Here is an 18,625-nt window from a genome sequence, read left to right as displayed (position 1 = left end):
TTTCTCAATTTCTACACCCATCACCACCCCCAGTCTTCCCCAACTCACTAAACAGCACCCTCATCCATTTAGCATTTTAAGCCAGTGAGAAGTCATCCTTAATTCTGCTTTTTCATTAATTTCCCTACTTCTAATCTATTACGTGTCTTATTAGATCTAAGATCAACATATTTCCTGAATATGTCTATTTATGTCCATTTCCAGCACTACCACCGAAGTCTAAGCAATCGTCACCTTTCTTTCTGGATTACTGCAATAGCCTCACAGCTTCCACTCTTGACCACATACACTCCATTCTGCACTCAGCCCTCATAGTGATCATTATAAAGGATAAAATGGTGTGGCCAGTTAGCTCAGTTGGTTAGATCATGGTACTAATAAAATGTAAAACATGTCACATCACTCTTCTTCATGGGTTCATGTCCTCTGTGTGTCAGGTCTTCCACGTGTAGAGGTAGGGTATTTTCACACCTTCAATGACAACTACACATTTCTGCTCCAACAGGTCCAAAATTGTTCCTATGTTTCAAAGTTGTTGTTTGTTTGTTTTCCTTTTTTTCTCTTTTTTTTTTTTGAGATGGAGTTTTGCTCTTGTTGCCCCGGCTGGAGTGCAATGGCGTGATCTTGGCTCACCACAACCTCTGCCTCCCAGTTCCAAGCGATTATCCTGTCTCAGCCTCCGAGCAGCTGGGATTATAGGCATGCGCCACCACGCCTGGCTAATTTTTGTATTTTTAGTAGAGACGGGGTTTCACCATGTTGGTCAGGCTGGTCTTGAACTCTTGACCTCAGGTGATCCATCTGCCTTGGCCTCCCAAAGTGCTGGGATTACAGGCGCCAGCCACCATGCCTGGCCACAGGTTTCAAAGTTTTTAACGTATAAAGAGCTGCTGATTTTAATATCATATTTTGGTCACATGTTTAAGATGTTCTACAGATATTTTTGCTTCAAAGCTTCAAACTCCAGCTATGCCCGGGTCTCATTCCACCCCCAGAAATTGACAGTGCTCCCCTACCCTTAGGGCTGCCCCGTCCCCGTCCCACTCGGTCCCATTTAATAAATATAGCTCACCTCCCTTCGCCACCTGCTGGACGTAAGTGACCGTCCCACTCGGTCCCATTTAATAAATATAGCTCACCTCCCTTCGCCACCTGCTGGACGTGAGTGGCTACTACGATGCCATGGGTGTCCTGATTTTTTATTTCTCAGACAGGACTGCTGTGTGTGTGTCTTTGGATTCTACGTAGATTTATATTTGTAAAATATTACATTTCTCATGAACAGAAGAAATGCCATTATCGTAAAATTTAGATTCTGGAGTCTGTATATGAAAGCAATATTAACTACTAACTGTTATAACAACAAAATGTGGGATGTATATCTACAGACCACAGCCACCTTGCCAGTTCATTCAAGAATCGAATCCTGGATTTAGCAGTTTCTGCACAAAGGGAATGAAATATTTTTAATTGATAATTCAGTCAAAAATATTAATGAAGATCTATATGATTGAAAGAATAAATTTATTCAATTGGCTCCAATGTAATCCTATTGTCACTAGATCATTGACACCAAATTGTTATTTTTCCCTTTGCTAGTAAAGGTATAAGCAGAAACAATTGCAAAAGAACACATAACATCTAGTAGGGATAATGATGAAAGCCAAAAATGGATTATTTGAAAATAATTTTGGAAGTAAAAAAACCATAGATACGAGGAGAAAAGAGAAACTACAAATAAACTGCATTGTGATAAAACAATAAAGGACATAGCTAAAAGCCTATTAAGGATTTTTTAAAAATTATATTTTGAGAAACACTTGGTGCTAATAATTTTCTCAAAAGTACAAATATCCAAAAGTCATACAGAAAATAAAACAACCTACTTTCCACCAAAAGTTTCTAATTTTATTTTGAGAGAAGATAACACCAAGAAAACAATTTTAACTACAGAAACAATGGTTAGCGTAAAAAATTAATAATAAAAAAGATACACCATGTTATAAGTACTTAACAAACTTATAAACTATTTCTTCCATACCATTCTCTATATTTTAAGTTCATACATGTTGATATGATCAGATTTACAATTTTTCAGAAAAGACGGGGGAAAAGGTGTGATTATCATCAGCTAGATGTGCTCACTGCATGCTCCATTATTTATCTGCAAGGCCTGGGTGACTGGAAGTGCAGTTGACAGGCATTTTAATAAACTGGACAGCCATTTGTTCTTCAGGACAAGGCGTGTTTTCCCCAGGAGCAATCAGAAGAAAACAGGAAGCAGCTCAGCACTCTGCACTGCAACAGGCCACCTTAATAGCTAACCAGCATCACTCAACTGCTACGCAGCCGGGCCTGGTGCACAAAAACACAAAAGAGATTAGACCTGTATTTGCTAAAAACCCACTCCTTTCACATGAAAAATCTTTATACAAATTTGGGTCATACTACCTTTGAGACCTGGAGGTAAATAAAATTATCCATATTAATTTACACCACCTTTTGTAGGTTTTTAAGGAATGAAGGCAATGTTGAAGCAATGTCTTGACAGCGTTAGACTGTGTGTAATGGCTGCACACGTTTCCTTAAAAGTCAGGAGGCCACAAATTAGGTTACCAATCTGTTCATTTCAAACCAAAACAGTCATCACTATAGAAATAAAAATAAATTTTTGCCTCAAATATCCAAACCCAATAATGTAATCTTAGATCGTTCACCTCCTAAGTTACAAGAAAATGTGAATAACAACAAAACGGCGCATAGAATGAATTTTGCCACCTGATGCAACGCTTCAAACTGGTAAAAAGGTAGAAAAGTGTGACACAACCTTTTCAATAGGCAGCCTCTTCTTCCAGGGACGTTGCTTCCATAGACTGAGTATGTGATCCTTTTCCCCAAGTCCTCCATCACGTTGCTTCCTGATGCATCATTTTCTTAAGAGGACATCTGTCCTTCCTCTTCAGGAGACTTGGGGGGCCTCTTGGATCGCGACCTGGACTTGGATTTCCTCTTGGATACCCGAGGAGGACTCCCGGTCACAGATGAAGACCTGGACCGTGAGCGAGACCTGGAGACCGAGGAGGACTTGGATCGTCGCGCAGAGCTCGATTTGGAGGTTGATGCAGAGCGAGAGCTAGTGGAGGATCCAGACTTCGAGTGAGACCGGCTGCTGTGATATCGGCTGTAGCGAGAGTTACTGTAACCAGATGAGCTGTAGTGAGATCCGCCGTAGCGAGACTCCCTGTAGCGAGATCTGCTGTAGGGAGAGCGGCTGTAGTGCGACCGGCTGTGAGGAGATCGGCTGTAGGGAGACCGGCTATAGCGAGAACCCCTGTAGCGAGATCGGCTGCGGGACCTGGAGCAGCTGGGACCCCGGGATCGGCTGCGGTGTCGCCGCCTGGGGCTGCGGCTCCGCCGCCCGTAGCTGCGGCTCCGCCGTCCGTAGCCGCCGCCTCCGGACCTGCCGCGTGGCTCTCCCTGGCGGCTGCGGGGCAGGTCCCGGCGGCCATAGCGCGCCACCTGCACCCGCAGCTCGCGTCCGTCCAGCTCCGCCCCGTCCATGGCGGCTTCGGCGTCTTGGGCGTCGCGCCGGTCGTGAAAGCGGACGAAGGCGAAGCCCCGGGGCGCCTTGGTGTGGGGCTCCCGCGGGATGTACACGTCGCCCACGCGCCCGTACTTCTCGAACACGCGCCTCAAGCTGTCGGGAGAGGTGCGGTAGGTCAGGTTGTCCACCTTGAGGGTGATCATGCCGTCCACGTCGGGAGGGGGGCGGCCGCAGCTCATGGCTCCGAGAGCAGCCCAGGCCCGGAAACTGGCGCTGCTCTGGGCGCTGACGGTGCGACCTGCGTTCCTTTCTCGCCGTTGCGCCCCGCGTGGGGACGCCGGGAAAGGCCGGGCGGAGAGGCGGGCCGCGGAGCTCCGCAGGGAGCGCCCTGGAGCAGCAACTTCCAAATTCCCAATTTCAGGCCAAATACTGCAGGACCCAGAGGAAGGTTTCCTTTTGGTAGCTGAACTCCAAGTGAAGCCAGGTCCCGAAGATCCTGGCCTTGTACCTGGGCAATATCGTAAGCTAATCAGCGCCCAGCTAATGTAATCACTGGGCTGGGTTTACATTAGACGTCCCACCCTCCCTTGCCCCTCCCTATTATTCTACATTTTAAACCAATCTTAAGAACAAAGCTAACTGATTAAAGGTCAATTTATGGGAACAGGCAATCCAGACAAATATTAAACAAAAGAAACCTAGGATAGCAATATTAATATCCAGTTTATTGATAGGATCAAAGGAGCACATTTTATAGTTATTGAAAAGAAAATTCACTAGGAAAACATTACAGTGATGAACTTAACGCACCTAAACACATAACAGTGACACATAGCCAAGACTGAGAGTTATAAGGTAAAACTGAAAAATCTGCACTCATGATGGAAGTTTTTTTTTCCCCGTAACACCGTTTTCTCAGAAACCAATAGTGCAGAGAACAAAACTAGTAATGCTATAATAATTTGCACAACAAACAACAATTTTGATCATATAACCTGCAACAACCAAAAATATGTAGAAAACACTCAGAAGAATTTCCCAATACAAGACTACAAAATAAATGTCAATTAAAATTTAATAGGTCAATAAATTGAGCACATCTGGACCTCAGTGAAATAATATCGAAGATTAAAAATAGAAAAACCTGAATCCAATCATATTTACTTGAAAATTAATAACCACATTTCTAAAACTTATTTTTTATGTTGAAGTCAAGCAATTAGTAAAACAAAACCAAAACAAAAAATAAAACATTAAAATAAAAATAGAATTACAAATAAAAGGGACAATATGTTTTTTTAAAAAGATGATTAATAAAACTGAAATCTAACACTTTTAAAGAAAAAAACAATCTAGCAATACTGATGAAGAAATACAGTTTCTAGATCTGGAAAGGAAATATACAGAAAGGGCCTAGAGCATCTTGGAGTGCTGGAAAATAAGGATATGATAAATAGAAAACAAATAAAAGCATTGATGGGGTAATTTTAGAGGGGTACAAAAACCAATAAAACGGCTCCCAATGGCCAAATCTTGAACAATTTAAGGAACAAACTAAAATACTACTATATCATATTACAAAATGTAAAATAAATGTTAATCTGTGCTGTTGTAAATAAATGATTAAATAAATTAACACATTGGAGAGAAGAGAGAAAACTCCTCTGCAGGAGAATTCTAAATTAATTAAATTAATTAAAATGTTGCTGATTTTGAAAATGTTATGTAACCTTATATACATAGAATTGTGCTTTTTATATTTAAAATGTATTTTGTGTTTTATTTCCCTCATCTATATGTTCCGTGTAGCTGTACTTGATCCTGTTACCTTGCAGTAAGGCATTCAATGGTATAAATGTTTGTGCTGTTGATGGGCACTTGGGTTGTTTTCACTTTTGGCCTCTCACAGTGTTGCTCAGAACACGCTTGGACATGTATACTGGAGCTCATGCGTCCTCTTAGGTATGAATGGATCCCTTGTCATAGAATACAGGCAGCCCACTGTAACCTCTGGCTTCAGCATCAGTGAATTCAGCCAACTGTGGGTAGAAATTATTCAGAAAAAAAAAACAATAAAAATAAATAGAATATAATATGGTAAACAATTATTTACATAGCATTTTCATCATAATGTAAGTAACCTAGAGATGACTTAAAGTATATTGGAAGATATGTATAGGTTACATGCGCATACCAAGCCATTTTATACATGGACTTGAAAATCCTCAGAATCCTCAGGGGTTACTAAGGACCAAACTCCATCCACCTGCAGAATATCAAGGGACAACTGTATGTGAATTCAAACTTTACCATGCCTGATTGTTTTTCAACAGTTTTTATCAATTTACACACAGGATAGCTGTGTATGAGGGTGCTCAGTGCTCTTCACTTTTGCAAACCTTTGGTGAATATCAGACTTTTTAGTTTTAGCCAGTTAGGTGAGGGCATTAAGATTTGTTTTACCTATGATTTTTTCCCCACACAACAGCCTGGGGTGACACAGTGAGACTTTGTCACTTAAAACTTAAAAAAAAGAAAAAATTCATTTCCCTAACTGCAAATGAGAGTGAGTAATTTTTTCATGTTCATTGGCCATTTGGATATTCTCACTCATAAGCTGCCTATTACGTATTTTGTCCATTTTTCTGTTGGGTTGGCGTTCTCTGCACTAGCTCTTTATATATAATGGATATCAGCTCTTTGCTGGATATGAGTAATACAATATCGGTTCACACTCCTTGGTTTGTCATTTCTCTCTTTTTTTCATCTCTTTTGATGAACAGAAATCCCTCTTTATTTCTAATAGCAAAATATTATTTAAAGTAGCTCACATACATGGTGACTATAACATGGCAAACACTGTTCAATTTACTCTTCGTACAGTAAATCATTTAATTCTTATGACCTATAAAAAAAATCTTACCTTTAATTTTCAGATGACAGAACTGAGTCATGGAGACGTTAAGTCACTTGTTCAAGGTGGTAGAGCTAGCCCTGTTAGAGTCTAGCACTGTTAGAGTCAAATATTTAAATGACAACCCCCAAAACGATGCCTTAAAACAAAAAAAAAAGACTTCTCCCTTATCAAACTGTAATATTTGAGCTGATATCAACAGTACCTCTAAGCACAGATACTGAGACCAGACACAGATACATGTACAGTTGACCCTGGAACAATGAGGGGGTTCAGGGTGCTGAACCCCTGTGCAGTTGAAACTCCTCAAATACTTTTGACTCCTCCCAAAACTGAACTACTAAGAGCCTGCTGTTGACTGGAAGTCTTACAGATATCAACGGTTGATTAACACAGATTTTGCATGTGACATGTACTAAATACTGTGTTCTTACAGTAAAGAAAACTAGAGAAAAGAAAATGTTACTAAGAAAATCATAAGGAGGAGAAAATGTATTTACTATACTGTACTATATTTATGGATACCTTAACTGTTTACAAGATGAATAGCCTGTCTGAAATGGCTGGCAACCTCACTGCAGACCTCAATGTACACTACACATCAAGCAATTCATCATTTTCTTATACTGTCATGACTTTTCTCTGCTTCTTGGGAACATTTCCAGCATCTCTAGTGGCACTTCGTATGGGCCCCATAGTATTATTCAAGCTTTAGGATATTGTCCTAAACGTGATACTCAAGAGATCTTTTTACTGTGATAGACAATTTACCAGAGAGAAAAAAATTGCTCAGGCAGAGATGATTAGCGTCCTGCAGCATTTTAAGAGGATATTTACAACACGAGCTCACTGCAATGGCAAAAGGAAGAGGCTACAAAATTCTTACAATAATACAGTATTACTATAGTTAATTTTATGCAGTTATGATTTAATACTATATCTTTACATTTGTTTACACTTATCTCAACTTCAAATGGCATTATGTATGGTCTGTGTGTGTGTGTAAATTCTGATAAATTTTAACTTTTTGTAGCAGGATTGTACATATTTTATGGTAGTAAATGTTAAAATACACTAATATCTACAAATATTTTATGCATTCATGACACACCTAATTTTTTCTTACATTTTTCAATATTTCTAGAGTACAAGATACATCTGGGAGTTTTTTCAAATTGTTCTAAGTCTCCAAAAAATTTACCAATACGGTTGTGGAAAAAAAATCCCTGTATAAGTGGACCCATGCACTTCATTTGTTCAAGGCTCAACTGTATATGTGGGAGTCTGTATAGAATAAAGGTGGCTTACCAATCCCATGAAAAGCAATTGACAATTCAATAAGGGATATTGATATTGGGGGGAAAAATAAAATAGAGCTCTACCTTACACTACTTAGAAGAGTAAATTAGTGATGGATTAAAGACTGTGTAAAAGAGAACTTTAGGGCTATTTGAGAATATACTGAAAAATGTGTTTATGAATTCAAGGTGGGAAAATTAAAGAAGAGCCAAAAGCACAAACCACGATGAAAATTTCTGACATTTAACTCATTCCAGTGTAATGATGACATAAAAAATTGAGACAAGATACAGGCTGGAAGAACAGTTTTGTCATATGTAAAATAGACAATGAATAAGTATCCTGAAAACTTCTACAGATCAATAAAAACAATGAGTCAACCCAAAAGAAGGGATCGAAGCCTCAGAAAAGGTAACTCAAAGAAAAGGGAAATCCAAATGGCCAATAAATATGAGGAGATGTACAAGATCACTAGTAATTGAGAAAATGCAATGAGACATTTTTTCTCAATTTAAATTAGAAAAAGTGAAACGATCTGATGGTGTAAAAATGGGCCAAGATATGGGGAAACCAGAACTGTCCCACTGATAATGGAGACAGAAATTGTAGACTGACCTAGCTATTCTTAGAATAATTGAAAACAAATATCAGTATAACCAAGGAACTCTAGTTCTATGCACACAGCTGTTCAAGAAAGTGTTGTTTGACATAACAAAGATGTGGAAATAATCTACATATCCATCAGCAGGGGAATGAATAAAATAAAAAATTACACAGGTCTGTTGACTCTGTTGGAGTCACTAGGATCTATATACGTAGCAATCTGTTTGGGCCTTGTAATACTGAGTTTTTAAATAGGTAGCAGGAGAAAGAGAAGTTGATAAAACCAAACCTGACATATCATCTTGGCTCTGTAGACTTCTGACTATAAACATGAAGAATATGCATCGAACTCATAATTGTTATTTCTCAGAAATGAAGAGAAGCCTTCAGAAATGAAGGAACAGAGATCACGGGAGAGGACAAAGATGGCTCTACACTTGGTCTTAGATAATTTTCATTATCAATGTTCCTTGATTTTCCAAAACAAAACAGTACAGAATAGCAAAAGCTTATTATTGGACATGGGCAAACAGCTAGATATGGGCAAATTTTACAAAGAGTGACCCAAATTGAGATTGTCAGATGAAGTGACATAGAATTCTAATTGCAATTGCTTGAAGAAGCCCTCCACAGCCACCCCTAACTCCCTGAACTTTCCAGAAGACTAATTTAGAAACAAGTTTAGCTGTACTATTGCTTGCTCTTATTTGGCAAGAGAATGTAAAATATTTATGAAAGTAGCTGAATAGAAACAGGAGGACAAAAGGAGCAATATTTTCTACAAATTATTTGTGTGTTTATGTTTCTTTTCTTTTACTATACAAGATTTTTTTAATGATAGCCATTCCAGGGCATCTATCTGCCTAGATAAGATTGTGATGCTGCTGAAGATAACAAGCAGAAATTCAGTTCTCACATTCCAAGTTGGAACGTCAGCCAAGCTACCATCTCCAGAAATTGTCAGAATCCCTTTCTTTCCTGCACTTTTATGTACACAATCCGACTTCATCACCTAATTTTAGCAACCTCCAATTCTCACCTGGAATATAGGAGCAAGAAAGTCTCAGTTTCCACTGAAAAATAAGTGGAAGTCGTTGGTGGAAGTAGTCATCCAGATGCTAACTTGATGGAGCTGACCCGAGGAACTAAAGAAACTTCTCCAACAGATTTTTATCAAAATCTCTGTGTTTAGCCTCACTTTTACTTCCAACTCTGGAGGTACCTGGTGTCACAAAATCTTGATTCCTTTTGGTTCTGCACTGGGGATTCCATTGCCCTCCAGGTTTTCTCCCTGCCAACCTAGCATTCAGCTTTCCGGTGTTTCTTAAGATGGTTCCCACTTTTCCAGCTGCTCCTGTCTTGTCTCCTGTTCAGTTTTCTCCAGTTTAAAATACATGCAATAAAAACGCATACACCGTAGGTCTCCACGTCAGTGAGTTTTAACAATCATATACACCCATGTAATCATCACCCAAAAGGAGATGTAGAACATTCCCATGGCCCCATCACATTCTCTCATGCCAGGAGCTTTCCAGTCAATCCCTGCTTCCCACCAGAGGCAATCATGTTCTAAACTCGATGACCGCAGCTTACTTTGGTCTATATTTGCAATGAATATGAATGAAAATATACAATAGGTTTTCACTTTGGATCTGGCTTCTCTTCCAAATTTGATGTTTGTAAGATCCAGCTATTCCTGTTGCATGTACCAGTAATACATTCCTTTTTGTTGCTGAATAATATTCAATAAGCTACAAGTTTTAATAAGCTATGAGTTTTTCTACTTATATATTCAGAGATATATGAATTATCCACAGTTCATGATTCTTATAAAATGTGTAGGTATTTAGGAGGAGAACTGCTATGGATTGATGAGTGCTTAAGCTTATAGAACATTGACAAATGATTTTTCAAAGGGGCTGTATGATGGTGCATTCCCAGTAGCAATGCATGTGAGAGTCAGTTGCTCTGGAAATGGAACTGTTTCTTTCAGAGCCAGAGTGCATGGTTCTAGTAAATCCAGGTGCAAAACTGGGACTGATCCATCATGCCAAAGGTAAGATGTTTGCTTCTTTTCCTTGTGACTTCTGGTGTTCAAAGTGGCATGTTTTCAATTGGGGTCACAACAATAGTTCCATACATTGGAAGCTGAGATTCTATCTCATGGCTATTTGTATCTCCTCACATCCCTAAATAATCATGCAAAGAAGGATTATAATTTCTCAGCAGGGGGACCAATCTTTATTCTCTCAAGGAAATTTTGCCTTTGAAACACAAAGAAACCTAAAGTACAATTGCAGGTCAGGTCCACTACAGAGCAGACTCTAAGACTTCAGCACCAAGATCTTTAGAGTGCCCTTGGGATCCGTATCTGACTAAGGGAGGGATAGGAAGCAGGTTTGAGCACAGAGAAAAGTTGATCTGTGGTTTATGCCCAAAGATAGTCAGCTGATCCTGCAGGGACTCTGGAGCACAAATGGCCTCAGGATTGTCCTGAGTTCAGCAGAGATGGCCAAGCTTTATGCTCCAGCACTGAGCAGTCATCGGATGTGGGCTACATTCAGAAGAGACATGGCCTTGGTTGGGTAAGGCAGCTCTCTGCAGCTGAAGGCTGTCTACCTCCTGCATTCCAGGGCCAATGATGCTTTTTCCTATCACATAATAATTGATTCCTTGGTCACACAAGATGTACTGTAGGTCCAGCAGTTCTCTAGGGCTTCTCCCTTCCAGTGAATCCAGTATGCTTTCATCTTGTGGTTCCACCATCTCAGTATTAGCTTTAGCCCCTTTTCAGCCAGGCAACTCACTCCATCTTCCTGTGTGCCTGGAGACTCTGTGTTCAGCCTCTCAGCTTGAATTTTATAAAGAATAAACTTCCATCTCTTATTACATTAGGAATGACAAAATTGTCTGAATGAGTGAGATAGGCAAGAAAATTTGTGTTTTTCTGTTCTTTATTGAGAAGTTCAGACAAGCACCAATTGTTTTTTACTTTGGCCCTCAAATTGCCTGGTGCTTCAACTTTAGAGCCTTAATAACATTCTGTAAGGGCAGTTAAGCAAGAGTAGTACTAAGGGGAGGGGTGGCTTGCTTCTCTGAATGTTTCCTTCTACATCCAAAACTGTCACTTTCAATTTCGAAAATAAGTTTTGAATTTGTCCACTTCTGTGCATTTGCAATATGAACAATTGAGTCTAAGCAACTGTCACTCTCACTTTTAGATGTCTGTTTCTCCTTCTGGCAAATTCTCCACAGAGCAACTAAACTGATTGTTTAAATGTACAAATCACATCTTCACTGCTGTTTTACACTTCCAGTGCCTTCTCAGTTCAAGTTGATAGAATACCCAATAATGCAATTAACATGAGTCACAGGGCCTAAGTGGTCTGATCTCTGCCTCTTCTTCTTCTGTGTGCCCCAGATATAAATAAGCCTCTATCGTATCGCTGGAAAAACAAACTCACCAAGTTCTATATTAGGCCTATTGCACTTACAGTTCCCTGCAAGTGGAAAATCTCAGTACGGACCTTCTTATTTTTCTCAGTTGGGGCCCCAGAAGGTCTCCTGTTCTCTGAAGCCTTCCTGGACCAGCGGCTCGGCCAACCTCTGCCCATTCTGCCCTGTTGTCCAATCCTGCTTTAGTTCCTACACAACACACATTCCTGACTGAAACTGTCTTATTCACTTATTTGGGGGTTTATTTACTGGGCTGAGTCAATGAATTACCAGTGTGAAATATGCACACAGCTTGGAGCATGGGAGAGAAGAGAGCCAGATGATGGCACCTTTATCCTAGGGCTGTTCATCTTTCCCAGCAACTTGGGTCCTGCTACTTGGCTGAGTGCCAGGCTGGTCCTACCAAGCTATCCTCAAAGCATAACTGCAACCCAGTGCTCCCACACAACCAGACAGCCAGAACCTCATAACCATACGCTGAGCTCACTCACCACCACAAAATGTAACCAGTCCATAAAATATTAGTGTTGCCTGAAATGTTCTCAAATAACTGAAGAAAAATTCATGGAGAATAACCTCTTCCTGCAATGTTTTTGAAATTACAATATTAGAAAGAAAGTAAGATTTTACATGTTGGTGACCTTTAATATATTTGTGAACAAATACTGGCGATATCACATTTTAAATATCTCAATGACTTAGAAATATGATGCTTTTTTTTCTGACTCTATTGACCTAATTGGCCATAAAAGGCTAGTTTTGCAAGAAGGGGAGAGTTGAGGGAGGGAGGGAGAGATAAGGGAAGAAGATTGAAGGGGAACCACACTCCAAATTCTTCAGAAGTTCTGCAGCCTCTATAGTTGGTCCAGAGTTTAGGACACTAGGGTAGATGAGCTCTTGGCAAACCCAGGAAGACCTCGTTCTCAGAGATACTCATGTCCAGCGGATGAAATCTCAGCTGGTGACGCAGAAGTAGAAGTCTCAAGATATTACAGTGTCTGAGAGGATGAAGAAAGTATAGTGAATTTGGTAACCACCTTGGACTCAGCAGTGCCCGGGGCCTCACCACAGGAGCTAAGCACTGGGAGGCACTGCAATTTTAGTGGCCTGAAAATTTGCCAAAAATTCTGAGTTGTAAATGTGACCAATCTCAAGAAGCCCCCACAGAGCAGAGCAGTGGGGTATAAAAGCTGACCGCGGACACAGGGGCGGGGCCCCAGCAGCACCCAGAATCCTTGGCAGGATGCTGGATCCTGGGCTCAGTGGTACAGGCCTATCCATCAAAGCTGCGTCTGTGGGCAGGGGCTTAGGTTCAGGGCCTGGAGGTGTGCAGTCTGTGACTACCAAAAGGCACCTCCTGGCCAGATGGAGCCTGGAGGATTGGCTTCTGAACCCCCAGTTACAAAGGATAAGGACCACAACCACATCTACCAGTTGAAAGGTTCAGACCAAGGTTGACAAAGCCAGGGTGGGCAGTGGGTCCAAGCTAAGGTCCTGGGCTAGGAAGCATCACTGCAGGCTAAATTGGCCACAGGAACACCGGGCACAGAAATATGAGGCAACAGGCACCACAGCTGGAGGTCATAGGCTGAGTGGGTCACGGCCCTGGTGACACAGGTGGTGCCTCAGTCCAGAGAGCCCTCTCAGGCACTTGGATCTTCCACAAGGTGGGCATCTCCAGGCTGGCCTGTGCCCTGGATTCCATGGGGTCTGCAACTAATCCCTCTTGCCTGGGTTTCCACAGCTCATAGCACTTGGGTTACAGGATGCCCATGACAGCGTCCAGGGAAAAGATCACAATGGCTTCCTCACCACTGCTCTGAGGCCACTTTGCTTATCACATGGTGGCAAAATTCATGGCCTCCTTGAAATTGAAGCCATGGCTGAAGTCAGCATGGTGGCCATAGGGAAGCCATTTAGATATTTAGCCCCCTCCTTGAGTTTTCCCTGCATTCAGCCTTATCAACTACAACAAAATAAATTTTGTCTCTTCCCTTCCATTAATTATAGCTCTAAAAATTTTTGCAGTGGTTAACAGCACTAATTCCATCAATTATTGACTGAAATGCCTCAAATACCTCACATTAAGGAAAATGCTGGCTTGGGTCTAAAATAGCTAACTAGTAGATAGAGAATTTTTGAATTTTATTTTAAGGAAGGATTCATTGCTTCCTTGTGGGTGTGTGTAAAACAAGACTGTTGAATTATATCAAATGCCTATCAACATCTATAAACATGATCATATAACTTTTCTTCTGGTTGTATTTACGGGATAAGTTATATTCCTAGATTTCCTTGTTCAAACCATCACTGCCTTCCTGCAATAAACCCCATGTAGTCATTGTATGTCATTCTTTTAATTTACTTAGATTCTCTTAGCTAATATTTAAGTTAAAATTTTTACATTGATGTTCATCAATAAGTTTTGTCCATCATTTTCTCTCATTCTGCAATTCATCAGGATTTTCTGTCAATGATGTGCTTATTTTAAAGCTTGAAATTTTTCTCACTTTAAAGGCCTATGTATACTCGAAATAAAATTTTCACACAATTCCTCTGTGAAATTGTCTAATCCTTGGCATTTTTGAAGAGTCAGATCTCCCGCCATCTTTCTGTAGTTCATACACAGAAATTTATGTCTTAAACTTTCTATGTAGTAAGTTAATTTTTCTAAAAAAACCATATCATTGGAGCTTTATGTTGATTTATTATTTTACAGTTATTCTGACTCATTTTCTGTGTATATGCGTATCAATTCCTTCTTGCTACTTTCATATAATTGATCTTTTCCTAACTTGTAAATCAGAAACTTAATCCAGTTAATTTTATTATTTGAATGTGATGAAGAAAATAATTAAGGCTGCAAATTTTCCTCAGCACTATTCTAAATGAATCTCATATATTCCTTTTTGTATGTTATTAAGTTTTAAATTTAAAAACACTCCAGTAAATGCTTACTGTATTCCAGGCATTGGTATTAACAAATTACATATATTCACTCATAGAACTGTCAACTAAACACATGAGGTAGGTGCTATCTCCATTTTACATTGAGGAAACTGAGTCATTAAGTAATTTTCAAGGTCACACTAGCTGGTAAGAGAAGCTGGAATTCAAAATCAGGCTATCTTGCTCTACAGTTCATATTCTTAATAGATATTTATTGTTTTGTGGAAATTTGGCTTTTATGATTTGTGCTTCCCTCAAATCTGAGATCCATTCAATAAAAAAAATTTATCCTACCAGGAAAAGGACCTGTACATTTTCTGACTTTCAAAAATATTTCAAATTTTATTGCATGATAATTCAGAATGTTTGAATTTTTTTCATTTTGTTTAAAGAAGATATTGATATTTTCTATTGACACTGATACATTGTCAAATTTCGTGATTGACTCTTTGGCAGGATAGGTTGTCAAGGACACGACATATACTTGGGATGCAGTGACCGTGGTGACCATAGAGTCAATACAATAGGCCTTAGCATTCATATTGTAACTGAGCTCACTCAAGCAAAGCTACCTTTAGTAGGGACTTTCCCTTCTAGAGAGCATGCACATTTTGATTTTACCTGTCCTCAAACTGATCTTTTGCTCATTACAATAGTAAAAAACACACCCATGGGTGGAGATTTAAGATGCTAATGAGACATGGGATGTATGAATAAGCATGTACAGCTACTGTACATGTACAGAAGACCATCAGAACCTGCTTATTAGTAACACCTGTTACCACCTCCTTATGAATAACCATGTAAAATTCCCATAATGGGGGTTTCTCCAGCAATAATCAATGCTGTCTCACCCTAACAAGCAGCCCACCCTGAATTCCTTCCCTCTCAGTGTGTACGGTCTATTCTGCACTTAACTTTCAAAATATTATTTTTCTTTCACAATAAATTACTCTATGCTGTTCTTCTTTTGCTGTATGTCTCTTGTTTAATTTATTTTAAACTAAGAAGAAACAGAGGTATCACAACAGCTGTCAACAGCACCTGAAGAGAGGAAGTACTTTCTATCATCTGGTTTGTCAATTCTACCTGATTGTTAATGTTGTCTAAGTTTTCCATATCCTTAGGTTTCTCTATTTTTTTCTGGCTTGGATGAATAAGGTGGCTATATTAGTTCATTCTCACTTTGCTGTAAAGAATATACCCAGGTAATTTATAAAGAAAAGAGGTTGAATTGGCTCACAGCTCTGTGGACTGTACAGGAAGCATAGGAATGTCTGGTTTGGGGGAGGCCTCAGGAAACCTACAATTATGATGGAAGGCAAAGGGGAAGTAGGCACATCTTTCATGGTGGGAGCAGGAGGAAGAGAGAGAGGGGTGAGGTGCCACACACTTTTAAACAACCAGATCTTGTAAGAACTCTATCACAAGAACAGCACTAGGGGGATGGTGCTAAACCATTTATGAGAAACCACTACTACGAGCCAATCACCTCCCACCAGAGCCCACCTCCAAAACTGAGGATTTCAATTCTACATGAGATTTGAGTGGGGACACAGATTCAAATCATATCAATCCTCCCCTGGCCCCCTCCTAAATCTCATGCCCTTCTCACATTGCAATATATAATCATGCATTCTCAAATGTTCCCCAAAGTCTTAACTCATTTCAGCATTAACTGAAATGTCCAAAGTCCAAAGTCTCATCTGAGACAAGGCAAATCCCTTCTGACTATAAGCCTGTAAAATCAAAAACAAGTTAGTTACTTCCAAGATAGAGTGGGGGTACAGGCATTGGGTAAAGACTCCTGTTCCAAAAGGGAGAAATCGGCCAAAAGAAAGAAGCTAGAGACCCCAGGGAAGTCTGAAACCTAGCAGGGCAGACATTAAATCTTATACTTCCAAAATAGGCTCCTTTGACTCCATGTCTCTTATCCAGAGCACAATAGTGCATGGTGTGTACTCCTAAGGACTTGTGTAGCTGTGCCCCTGTGTCTTTGCAGGGTTCAGCCCCTGCAGCTGCTCTCCTGGGCTCGTGTTAAGTGCCTGCAGCTTTTCCAGAAGTAGGGTGGAAACTGCTGGTTGGTCTACCATTCAGGCATCTGGAGGAAAGTGATCCTTTTCTCACAACTCTGCTAGGCAGTACCCAGTGGGGACTCTGTGTGGGGGTTCCAACCTCACATTTCTGCTCTGTACTGCTATAGTAGAGGTTCTCTGTGAGACCCTTTCCCCTGCAGCAGACTCCTGCCTGCACATGCACACTTTTCCATACATCCTCTCAAATCTAAGCAGAAGCTCTCAACCCTCAGTTTTAGCATTCTGTGCACCCTTGGACTTAACACCACGTGGAAGCCTCCAAGGCTTATGGCTTGCACACTCTGAAGCAATGGTGTGAGCTCTACCTGGGCCCCTTGAGCCACAGCTAGAGCTGGAGCAACTGGGATGCAGGCAGCAGTATCCACAGGCTGTACAGGACAGCAGGGCTCTAAGCATGGTCCACAAAACCATTCTGTCCTTCTAGACCTCCAGGCCTGTGATGGGAAGCATTGCCATGAAGGTCTCTGATATGCCTTCAAGATGTTTTTCTTAATATTTTAGCTATTAATACTTGCCTTTCTTTTATGATGTAAATTTCGGCAGCCAGCTTGAATTCCTCCCCTAAAAATGTCCTTTTCTCTTCTGCTACATGGCCAGGCTGCAAATTTCTTAAACTTTTATATTTTGCTGCCCTTTTGTACTCTGCTTCACTGGAACTGGATATAAGTTCCACTTTCAGGTCATTTCTTTGTTCATGAATGTGAGCCTAGGCTGTTAGAAGCAGACAGGCCAGATCTTAAACTCTTTGCTGCTTAAAAATTTCTTCTGCCAGATACCCTAAATCATCACTCTCAAGTTCAAAGTTCCACAGATCCTTAGAAAGGGGCACAGTGCAACCAACCTCTTGGCTAACACATAACAGAAGTAAACTTTGATCCAGTTCTCAATAAATTCTTCTTCTCAATCTGAGACCTACTCACACTGGAATTCATTTTCCATATCACTATCATGATTTTGGTCACAACAATATAACAAGTGTCTAGAATGTTCCAAACTTTCCCTCAACCTCCTGTAGTCTTCTGGGCCCTCCACACTCTTCCAACCTCTGCTGATTACCCAATTCCAAAGCCACTTCTACATTTTCAGAAATCTTGAAACCTATTCCTGGTACCAATTTGCTGTATTAGTTCATTCTCTCATTTCTATAAGAAAAATACTTGAGACTGGGTAATTTATGTAGAACAGAGTTTTCTTTGGGTCATGGTTCTGAAGGCTATACAGAAAGCATAGAAGCTTTTGCTTCTGGAGAGGCCTCAGGAAATTTACAATCAAGGCAGAAGGTGAAGGAGAAGCAGGCACATCTTATATGGCTGGAGCAGAAAGAAGAAAGATGGTGGGGAGGTGCTACACACATTTATTTATTTATTTTGAGGTGGAGCCTCACCCTGTTGCCCAGGCTGGAGTGCAGTGGCATGATCTTGGCTCACTGCAACCTCCACCTTCCAGGTCCAAGCGATTCTCCCACCTCAGTGTCCCAAGTAGCTGGGATTACAGGTGCCCACCACCATGCCCAGCTAATTTTTGTATTTTTACTAGAGATGGGTTTTCACCATGTTGGCCAAGCCAGTACAAAACTCCTGACCTTAGGTGATCTGCCCGCCTCAGCCTCCCAAAGTGCTGGGATTACAGGCATGAGCCACCACACCCAGCCATGCTACAGACTTTTAAACAATGAGATCTTGTGAGAATTCTAATGGGAGAACAACACCAAGGTGATGGTGCAAAACAGTTCACGAGAAACTGCCCCCATGATCCAATCTCTCC

At 40.6% G+C, this 18,625-nt stretch overlaps 1 protein-coding gene across 3 annotated transcripts; it reads right to left on the bottom strand.

The window, feature by feature from the left end:
* Positions 1 to 1,886: 1,886 nt before the first annotated feature.
* LOC129484789 (serine/arginine-rich splicing factor 8) lies at positions 1,887 to 7,768 on the bottom strand. Of its 3 annotated transcripts, none has more exons than XM_055283329.2 (2): positions 2,452 to 7,768; positions 1,887 to 2,355 (listed from the first exon to the last, which is right to left on the bottom strand). In XM_055283329.2, exon 1 carries the CDS (start codon positions 3,781 to 3,783, stop codon positions 2,935 to 2,937), a length of 849 nt encoding a protein of 282 aa, XP_055139304.1. In that variant the 5' UTR covers positions 3,784 to 7,768; the 3' UTR covers positions 1,887 to 2,355; positions 2,452 to 2,934. The 3 variants fall into 3 exon arrangements, with proteins under 3 accessions (XP_055139304.1, XP_055139306.1, XP_055139307.1); XM_055283331.2 differs by having other exon boundaries at positions 2,828 to 7,768; XM_055283332.2 differs by having other exon boundaries at positions 1,887 to 3,166; positions 3,314 to 7,768.
* Positions 7,769 to 18,625: the final 10,857 nt, after the last annotated feature.

The sequence above is a fragment of the Symphalangus syndactylus genome, chromosome 6 (genome assembly GCF_028878055.3).
Source record: "Symphalangus syndactylus isolate Jambi chromosome 6, NHGRI_mSymSyn1-v2.1_pri, whole genome shotgun sequence".
Taxonomy (NCBI): Eukaryota; Metazoa; Chordata; class Mammalia; order Primates; family Hylobatidae; genus Symphalangus; species Symphalangus syndactylus.
This window is presented reverse-complemented; position numbering and strand designations above follow the sequence as displayed.